General features: G+C 40.5%; 1 protein-coding gene and 1 long non-coding RNA gene across 3 annotated transcripts in view; one reads left to right on the top strand and one right to left on the bottom strand.

The window, feature by feature from the left end:
• The first annotated feature begins 4441 nt into the window (after nt 1-4441).
• Nucleotides 4442-10664, top strand: part of LOC126508398 (uncharacterized) — a 28078-nt gene continuing 21855 nt past the window's right edge. The window contains exon 1 of the long non-coding RNA XR_007593804.1: nt 4442-4691. This is a non-coding gene — a long non-coding RNA (uncharacterized lncRNA). The remainder of the gene's footprint in view (nt 4692-10664) is intronic.
• The window catches only part of Hif1a (hypoxia inducible factor 1 subunit alpha), a 46263-nt gene continuing 42892 nt past the window's right edge, over nt 7294-10664 (bottom strand). For both annotated transcript variants that reach the window (XM_050153608.1, XM_050153609.1), the window contains exons 13-15: nt 10179-10287; nt 9117-9243; nt 7294-8658 (exon numbers count right to left, since the gene is read on the bottom strand). In XM_050153608.1, the coding sequence (XP_050009565.1) occupies nt 8507-8658; nt 9117-9243; nt 10179-10287 (388 nt within the window). In that variant the 3' untranslated portion in view covers nt 7294-8506. The remainder of the gene's footprint in view (nt 8659-9116; nt 9244-10178; nt 10288-10664) is intronic.

Raw genomic sequence — 10664 nt, 5'->3', positions numbered from 1 at the left:
AAATTTAATCCAATAAAAATATTTGTTATAGACCTAAACTGAAAAACTCTTAACAAACGTACTTAAAAATGACTGAGAGACACCTAAAAAATGTTTGAATATAACATCCTTTAGCCGTCAGAGAAAGGCAAATCAAAACTCTGAGATTTACCTTATCCTTGTAAAAATGACCAAGATTAAAAATTATTGTTAACAATCTATGCTTAAGAAAACGTGGGTAGGAAAAAAACTCGCTGGAAGTGAGCTGCAGCCCGTGGCGGCAGCTGCGGCGCTGGGAGCAGTGTTGGAAGTACATACTGCACAGCCCTCCCTGAATCACATACAGCACTGAAAAACCTGGAGAAATCCAGACTCTCCCAGCAGGAAGAGAAAAATCAAAAATCCAGGACTAGCCTGTGAGGGCACCAGACCTCATTCCAGATGGTTGTGAGCCACCACGTTGCCGGGAATTGAACTCAGGACCTTTGGAAGAGCAGGCAATGCTCTTAACCACTGAGCCATCTCTCCAGCCCCCCCAGCAGGAAGAGGAGAATCAAAAATCCAGGGTTAGCCTGTTCAGCAACCCTGCACCAGGAACTGACTGAAGACTGCAATCCTGATAGCAATCCCCGAGAAACTGCAATCCTGAAAAACTAGTTTTCCAGCTGCAATTATCACAGTACTGTTTTAGGAACTAGCTGATTATGACCCTGGGAGTGGTCCCGAGAGGCAGGGAGCCTCCGTAGGTTTTTGAAATTTTTATGACCTTTCTGGACCACCGGGCTGTGGTCTTCTTAAAAATTCTTTTTTCCGGTCACTGGGGGTCGAACTCCTCCCCCACCAACCAAGGCCACGTGTAAGCGACCTCAGCAAGGACGGTCTTTGGTGAGCCATGAGGGGGCCGCGCCCTCCCAAGACCTGAGTGAGAGTCTCCCCAGCACTGAGGGACCTCCATTATGTAAAATTAGGCAGATATCTACCTCAAAACTTAGCAGTAGCCCTTTTGGGCCTAAATATAAGGTTGTTTAACCATACCACAAGGACACGTGCTCTGCCATGCCCAGAGCAGAACTTTATCATAGCCAGAATCTAAAAATAACCCAAAGGTATCTCTTTTACACCTAGGATAAATGAGACATCATCCTTTTAAATATCCATGAATACCACAAAATATCTAGGAGTGACTTTAAGCAAGCAGGACAAAAGTTTTTGGGTCCTGTCATCTCTGCCTGTGAAGGCGGAAATGTTTTTTACTTTTAACCATTATCACTTGCTAAGAGTATAACTCTGGCCCTTGATAAATTTAGTGAGAGGCCTGAAGCAACACCTGGCAGCAGGAAAGAACCTCAAGCTGAAACATTATGATTCCCACCCAAGAGCGGGCCGTACAAACGAAAATTGTCGGATAAGAATTTTAAATCTTGAAAGATCCCCTACTTTCTTGCGAAAGCAGAAGAAACACAGCAAAAATGACAATTTCACTGAAAGCAGTCTACGGATTCAGTGTAAATGTCCATTAAAAATTATAGCAACATTTCTCACAGAACTCACATACAGACTTTATGTAATGTTCATTAAAATTATAGCAAAACTTTTCACAGAACTCAAAAGAACAATACAGAACTCAAAAGAACAATCCCCAACCTTATAATAAAGAAATAAAAACTCAGATAGCCTAAACAATTCTAAAAATCCTCTGAATGCATCACAATCTTTGACCTTAAAACTTTTTCTACAGAAACACAGTACTGAACTTAATCTACCTTAGATATAAACTTTTACACCTACAAACTAAAGATTTTTGACCAAGAAGCAAGATTTTTGAAATGGAAAAGAAGCATATTTACATGCAGCTGCAGCTTTTTGAGTCTAGACTCCTTTATAGCAAACCTGCCTGTCAGCTTTTGCTCCATGTGGCAGGGAGTTAAAGACATATACATAAAGCAAACACATAAATCTCTGTTTTTGACTCTTACTCCTCTGTCCCTGAGTGAATGCTTAAATTCCTGTATGAATTTCTCTTCCTTTGAAAGTGATTGTCTCACCCCTTGTGGGACGACGTGAACCTGCGCCTACCTCCCGTTCTGCCATCTGTCCGAGTACTACAGCCGCAGAACCTTCATTTTTCTTCTTGTTGTTGTCCCGGGACTGCGCGTGTCGTCCGATAGCTGACCGTACTCCGAGTCACTGGTTCGGGCGCCACTGTGGATTGCGTTGGGTGGGCTACTCAGTCTAGGGGTTGTAACCCACCCGGCAATCCAGTTATTCCAGGGTCTCGGAGGGGCGCTACCTGGAAGGGAGTGAGCTAAGACAGAAGAACGAGGCCAAGCAACTTTGTCAAGGCCTCAGTTTATTAGGGACGGGTTACAGTTTATATATGGTAAGGGATGAGGGGCAGGGTACGGGATCTCGCAGGCCGCGTGGTTCCGGTCACGTAGCTCGGTTACATTCAGACAGACAGGCCAGAAGTCACAAGTGGCCACACCTGGTTCCCTGGATAGCTGGAATGTGAGGCGGGTTCCGCTAAGATTAGCAGTTAATTGGGTGAGGGGCAGGTTTTGTCAATAGAACATAACTATGGGTGTGAGGTTCTCTGCAGACTCCCTAGAGTGATGGTCTCTGTAATGATTGTTAGTGGGGAAATGGCTCCTGACAGCCAGGGTACCCGCAGAGGTCTGGGGTGATCCGCCTCCGTCCCTTGTGGGCTGGTGCTCCACCATCTCTATATAAATGATAGCAGAATGTACCTCATCCAGGGAATTAAGGACCCTGACAGCAGGCACCACAGTTTGAGATCATGTTCTTGTACAGCCAGTCAGTGCATGAAATGAGCTAGAAAATAGCCTCGTTCTCGCTACTTTGTTCCTAGGACTGGAATTCTTTCTGGTTCTCTCCTTACATAAGAAACCCCATCCCCACTCCACCCCCTTCAATCACGTGTTGCCCCTCGTGTATTCCAAGTAGAAGGACAGTGAGACAATCAAGAACTCAGAGTTGAAGGGGTGAGGGGGGGGGACTGGTAATGTCCAAAAATCCTCTTAGGAGATGAGAGAGACAGGGGTGGGGGTGGAGGGGGGCTGTGGGGGAAGGGAGTTAAAGAGGAAGGACACAGATGTCCGCCCAGGTGACAGGTATATGCAGAGTGGCACCGGCCCATGCTGTGAAGCCCTCTCTGTAGGTTACAGGGACTGACTTCATTTGAAAGGTTCTGGGGCAGATTAGGAGTCGGGCCAGTTCACACTGCTCACCACACGGTTTGCATTCCTGTGAAAGATTTTGTGGTACTGCTGCATACAGAACCGTTGGAAAATCCGTTAAACAACAACAACAACAAAAAGCATTTGGAAAGGCTCCTTGTACAAAGCAGCGCAAATTAACTTGCTTAATTCAAAGACTTCTAAACATAAATTTGACTTCACAGAATTCTAGCCTTCTTGTCAGGATGTATATAAAATTCATATATATGAACAAGATACAGGTGCATGTATACACAGACACACGTATATATGTATTGATATAGATGCAATAATATATATTGTTCAGCTTTCAAAATATCATGACTTTGTGATAAATATTTCAGTAGACAATAGCCACTTTAAGATTTAAACATCTAAAAACCCAAAAGGTTCTCTTTAAATGGCGCCTACCTCTGCTGATAAACGCATGCTGCAGATCAGTTTTCATTAGCAAAGTATTTACAACACCTCAGCCACGTCTTTAAAAAACTGGACCCTTACGTCCAGTGAAGACACACGAGCAACCCTAAAGGAAAGAAAATGCAAAGCATCGGGAGCAATGGCTAAGCAGAGCCTGAGCGAGCTCACTTCCCAGCAAACTACAAACGCTAGGATTACAAGAGATTAAATTTAAGGCCCCAAGTGCTTCCATAATTTGTAAACTCTTCTCGGTCTATCTAACAGATTCTCAATGATTAGCATAAGCAAAACAGAAGGGGGGGGGAACCAAACCAAATTTAAAAATTCAACCAAACAAAACATACCACGTGGGGCAGCTTGAGTTTTCGTTGACTTAATCAGATATCCCAGTGCGATTTATTCAAAATAAGCTTAAAGGGCTGGGGCAGGGGGATGTTTAAGCAACTCATCTCTCTTGGTAGCCCAGGCTGGCCTCAGCCTCTGGAGGGGCTGGGATTCGTGCCCGCTAGAATTTTTCATTTTTGGCTAGATTAGATAAAGACTCATTAAAAACTGCGATGATCCAACATGTTCAGAGGCATCGGAAATTTCTGTCCTTCAAAGGACAGCTGGCAGCCGAAAGCACTTGATAGGGACAGCCTAGGCCCCATCCCAAATCGCCCTGAAATATCGGTCGCCGCAGGCTGCGTGGGGACCTAGGCGCGGCTGCCCCCACCAACCTCGCACATGCGCTCGTACACGTAGGCGGGAGCCGCGGGCGGTCCCGCGCCCCGCACACCGGCCGGCTGCAGCGGGGCGCTGCGCCCAGGCACGTACAGGGGCGGGGCCAGCGCGACCGAGGCCGCCTTTCCATCCGCAGCAGGTAGCACCGAGCTCGCCCGCCCGGTGCAGCAGTACCAGGCTCCCCGCCTGCCAGCTAGGGTCAGGCTGCGCTGCTCTCAGGCACCTGCCTTTCTCTGCTTTCCGGATTGCAGCCAAAACGGAATAAAGGAAATTACATAGTAAGCGGAGATCGGGTGTCTGAGCAGCGTCTTGGATAAAATCCACCCATGACAGGTAAGAATTAAATTATTCCCAAACCCCTGAAGGGTGTGAACACAAAGCTCCAGAAGGCTTTTAGAGGAGCGGGTGTGGTGAGATGTCGCTTTTATCGGACAGGACACTATGTGGAATCATATTCTACAAATTGCTCGAACTCCTACTGGATAACAGGTTCAATGCTATATAAAGGGAAGAAACAAGAGCAAAATGGTCAGGGGGCAGACTTGAAACACTGCCATAGGTTTTTTACTTTTACTTTTTTGTTGATTCCAGCCAGCAACATGTTTATGTTTGTGGTTTTATTGAAGTAAACTTTAAGGCAAAGGCCCTCCCCTCTCCCCAACTCTTGCTTGACACGAGTTTAGAACTTTGAACTTTTAAAACCTCTTATCGAAGCTTGGAGGAGGAAGCTAGGATTCGGAATGGTAATTACGAGGTTTTAACCACGTCTTTTATGCCATTAATTCCAACAGCTCTGTGAAAGCCACATGCATTTTTAATAAGCCTTTTATATGTAAAGTGCTTTGTCATTCGTTACACATCGAATCACGTCAGTGTCTCCTGTATTGAGAGAACTTAAGTTTTAGTTCAAGCTCAAAACCCAGTAGTAGCTTTAAGAACACGTTGTTCATTTGTTTCTTGTCACCCCTCTTTGGACACGCCACTTCAGCTCTTCTCAAGTGACATCCAACCTCCATTTTCCACTCTCATTGTGTTTTCCTGTGTGCTAATTTTAAACATTCAGCAATGGGAAACCAGTATGTTCCACGGACTGGTGGTTAGGACTGTAGGCGCCGGGTTACTGATGGCCAAAATCTCTAATGTATAAAATGAGAAACAAGCATAATCCAGAGAGGTTGTGAATTAACGTGCAAAATGCTAGCATTAAGTCTAGCATGTGGTATCTAACAGACATTAGGGTCATTTAGACGCAGACTTTGCAAAGCATTTTAGCAACAGTTAGTTAGCTATGGTAATAGTGACCATTTTCAGTTGCTAGGCCTAACAGGCACTGAACAAACGAACAGAATATGTCAATTCCCTTTGCTATACTTTCGTCAGGGAAAAGTAATACCAGCCATGGATTCACAGCAGCACCGGAGAATGGGGCGGCGGAAGCGGCTTAGGTCTCCTTGAGAAAGAGCAATGCTCAGGATGCTACAGCAGGGTTCTAAAGGCAGTGTAAAGGAATTCAAGATGGTGGGCAAAGCTGGGACGGAGTGGCAGACTATCTGGAGTCTTTTCTGAGAAATCACATGTCAGTACTAAATTTTCCCTTCAGCTCCCTTCTGACCACTGCTCACAAGTCATTTCCTGATTTCTATTATATATTAATTGACAAATTTACAAATATTTGAAAACTGTACATAAATTTCAAGTTTTCAAATTAAATTAATTTGTTAAACATTTTTAAAATCTTGTGAACTGGGAATATTAAAGCAATCACTTTATTCTAAAATGTCACCTCTATCGCTGTCTGTAATTAAGTGTGGAAGCACATTGTGCTGTGCCCCAATTTTGGAACAGTTTTACTAAAGTGTTAAAATTGTTATTTGCAATCACAGGTTCATCCTAAGATAAAGACAGCTCACTTTGGTTAGGATTTATACACAGGCTAGAGGACAAGGTTCCCCACTGGTTATGTAAGTGTCAGCGAGGCTATGTTTCTGGGCTTGTAGTAGTTCAGTGCTATATCGCATTTGCTTGGTATGCATGTGACGCCCCAGGTTTGACCGACAGACGTTCTCATGTAGCCCACACTGGCCTAGAACTCACCTGATTCTTCTGCCTCTGCCTCTAAGTGGTGGATTACAGGAGAGCACCAGCAGTCCCAGATCCCATCATTCCTTATGTTTAGACCTCTCTAGACTTTCTGATCTTTTAAAACTTAGAATGTGAAAGCAAAACAGCTCTACTATAAAAGAAAACACAGGGGGAAAATAAAGCTACTTAAAAATGTTTTTAGAATACTAAAAGTGATGCATGATTATAGAAAGATAAGCATATAGCTGGAGGATATGTGGTGTTTATTTGGAAGTTTCTAAAATTCACAATTACAGGATCAGGATACTGTTTTTTGACCTGGAAAAGAAAAGTCAGGTAATGTACGATTATCTGTAAAACACACCTGCATATTAATGTGTCCTGTACCCCTATCATTGAAACCAAACCCACCAAGATAATGTCCTATGATGTAAGATTCTTTGACCTGCCACTTAGGTTGGGAAATAGTCGTATTTCAGCTCTAGCTTTGTCTGCTGATGGGAACAGGTTAGACACGCAGAGGACCGGAGACCCTTCCAACAGTGTATGATTATGATGTTTTGTGGTTTGCTTGATTATTCCATTCATACTGAAAATACTGAAGTTCTGTTTTATATTTTAATAGACTCTATAAATTTAATGGCAAACTTCTAAAAAATTTCTCTTTACAGTGCAATATTATGATTTGTCATTATTTAACATGACATTCGGGAATACATCATACATTATATAATGGCAATAATGAATGGAGAAATGCACAATGTAATTTTTATAAAGAACTTAAACTTTTGAGAAATGAGCTGGAAGTGTTGAAACAAATGTTAATTTAAACACAAAAGCTGACCCAAGGGGGCCTGGTCCACAAAGGATGTTTATTTGATGTAACAAAACAATACAGTTAGTGTTAGACCCAACCACAAAGAACAAGGGAATGGAAAATTTATACAATGTACATAGAAAAAAACAAGATGTTTGCTATAACAACTCTATATTCCTAAAATAATGCTTCTAAAAAAAATCACTCAATTATTGAAATCTATATGAAAAAAAAGATGTTAATAGCGACAAAGTGCATAAAACCAAACATCATATTTTGAACAAATTAACAGACTAGGCAATTTTACTAACAATTCATGATTTTTTTGTTGTTTACAGTATACTCAAAATGTCTTTACACCAATAGGGTGGGCAGAACATTTATGTTTAATATTATTACACAATATCAGCATAAGCTTCCACAACTACATAGGGAACTGTTTTCTTTTGAGCTGGTAAAGTAACTAAAGAAACATCAGATAATTTCTCTGAATTGAGAATTTTATCCAAATAAATGCCACATACCTTCCGGATATATGCATATCTCTCTATATCATGTAAATGGCTTTACCCATATAAAGAAACCATACAGTTTAAGAATCATTACAAGATCAACAGTGTCATGATCCAGGCTTAGCAATTTCATAGGCCAAAAAAAATTTCTTCTTAAAAACTAGTTTTATAAATGCAGAATATATTGCATGATTAACTGCTGGTATTTTTAAGAAAATATATTGTGCAATTGTGGCTACCATATACTGCTGACAAAGCATTATTTTCATGTAAAACATGAAAAAAATGAGTAAAAAATTTTCAACTGCCTATGATCATGATGAAGAGTTACTGCCTTTTTAAAAAGTTATATTGGCATTTCATTAAAAACAATTCAATAAGGGACAAACTCCCTCACCAAAAATAAATAAATAAAAGGTGCATTTTAAATGACTACTGCAATGCAATGGTGGAAATACTGCGGAGATGTGAACGCGCTGTGATCTGGCATTAAAAGAACATACTAAAAAGGGCATTAATGAAAATTAAGTAGAAAGGGGATCAAAACTAAACTATTTTGAGTTTGTGCAGTATTGTAGCCAGGCTTCTAAACTTAGATATAGAAAATATAAATAGACTGCTGAGCCACCAGTGTCCAAAAATAACCAACAGAAACAAAATCCCAAACAAACAATAATAACAATAACTGAAAAAAAAGAACACAAAAAACAATCAAAAGGAATGAGATTATAAAAAGCTCAGTTAACTTGATCTAGAGCTCTGAGTAGTTCTTCACCCTGCAGTAGGTTTCTGCTGCCTTGTACGGGAGCATTAACTTCACAATCATAACTGGTCAGTTGTGGTAATCCACTCTCATCCATTGATTGCCCCAGCAGTCTACATGCTAAGTCTGAAAAACAAAAAGATATCATTAAATTGATATTGTGTAGTAGGTATTGGGTAAAATAAAACAAATTTCTGGAAAGGTTTTTAGCCTATGGGGCAAACCCTTCACTATGCAAATAAGTGTAATCAAGTTTATTTCTGCTGTCAGAATGATTATATGAAGTCTGATCTGAAATGCCCAATCCCTGAATTTCAAATGTGGCCAGCAGACAAAATGCTTACTTCATCTTTCTTTCTCTTCCTTTTCCCTTCCCCTTCCCTCCTTTCTGTGCTCCCTCTCTCTTTCATTTTGAGACAGGGTCTCAGTTTGTATTTGCAGACCTTACTGGTGTGCCACCACCACCTGGCCAATTTTTACTCTTCCTAAGGAAGTGGAATCACTATCACTTGGGGACAAACTCTTAAAATCATTTCATATTTAAGCTCTTCCTTATGCTGGTTAAGAACAAAGAATAAACTAACCAGAGGGTATTAAAATAATTGTCTTTTGCTCCATCCCATTCTGTTCACTAGATTTACATCCTTTCACACGTTTCCAAGAAAGTGACGTAGTAGGAGCACGGTCACCTGGCTGCTGCAATAATGTTCCCTATAAAAAAATTAAGTTAATATTTAGTATATTGAATTTTTTACAATAAAAAAAATCTTTGTAGTCAGTATACATTTAATACCAACCAATAAGCCAGTGTCTTAAACAATGCTCTAGAATTTAAAATTGTCTTATATTAATGTAATTTTTTATTTATTCTTATAATACTATGATAAAGTTATTTCCTCCCCATTATTGTTAATGTTTTTAAATACTTTCCAATCGATTTGTTCTGACCATAAGCTAGCCTCAACTGTCCTTAAAACAGTGTGTCTCTTAAAATTATTTTAGATTTATTTTTATTTTTGTGTGGACATCATATGTGTATGGTGCCAGCAGAGGTCAGAAGAGCATATTGGATTTGCTGGAACTGGACTGACAAAGGGTTGTGAGCCTCCATGTGGGTGCTGGGATTTGAACTTGGATTCACTGGAGGAGCAGTCAGTATTCTTGACTACTGAGCCATCTCTTTAGCCCAGTTCTTTAGTAATAAGGAAAATAATTTACTGAGATGAAAATGAGAGTGGTGTTGATACTGAGGGTGGAGTGATGAGCAAACTTCTAATTTAACTGCCATGTTTGGGTTTTTCATACCAGAATTTATTAAATATAAGGGTTTTTCTTTGTTGTTGTTTTGTTTTTTTTTTTTTTTTGTTTTTAAAAAAATGGGGCTGGAGAGGTGGCTCAGAGGTTAAGAGCACTGACTGCTCTTCTAGAGGTCCTGAGTTCAATTCCCAGCAGCCACATAGTGGCTCACAACTGCCTATAATGAGATCTGGTGCCCTGTTCTGGCCTACAGGCAGGACAATAAATAAATAAATAAATAAATAAATAAATAAATAAATAAATAAATTTATTTATTTATTTATTTATGATAGCTTTTGAAAATACAATTTTAGTATTCATTCAGAAGACAACACACCACTCACACTTACAATTCCTGATGCTTGAAAAAGGGAGCCATCATGTTCCATTTTCCGCTTCCTCTGGGCATTCTGCAAAGCTATTATCTTTGGGTTTAAGTCTTCCTCAGTAACAGTATTTCTGGAAAAGAAAAAGCAAACCATTCTTGCTAAGACCACCATTGTTCACTGGACTACTGAAATATAAGACAACATTCATTTCCGTATAGTATTTTCAGTTTATAAATGTTTCAGCTGGACACAGAGCTACACACCTATAATCCCTGTTTGAGTCCAGTCTGGCTACATTTTAAGTTTAAGGCTAGCCTGAAATACATATTGAGAACCTGCAGCCAAATAAAATGTATGTTCATTTAAACCTCATCCTAGCACTTGAGGATAGATATGACAGGTACTTTGTACCTTTCATAAATTTTATAAACGAGAAACTGAGGCCAGTTAGGTAGCTTGCTCTAAGTCCCACTGCTAATTATTTGTAGCTACGGAAGCACATGCCAG

This window comes from Alexandromys fortis, unplaced genomic scaffold (assembly GCF_014885135.2).
Source record: "Alexandromys fortis isolate MF-2015 unplaced genomic scaffold, M_Fortis_MF-2015_v1.1 scaffold_82, whole genome shotgun sequence".
NCBI lineage: Eukaryota > Metazoa > Chordata > Mammalia > Rodentia > Cricetidae > Alexandromys > Alexandromys fortis.
The sequence above is the reverse complement of the archived record's forward strand: the minus strand, read 5'-3'. Positions and strand labels throughout refer to the sequence as shown.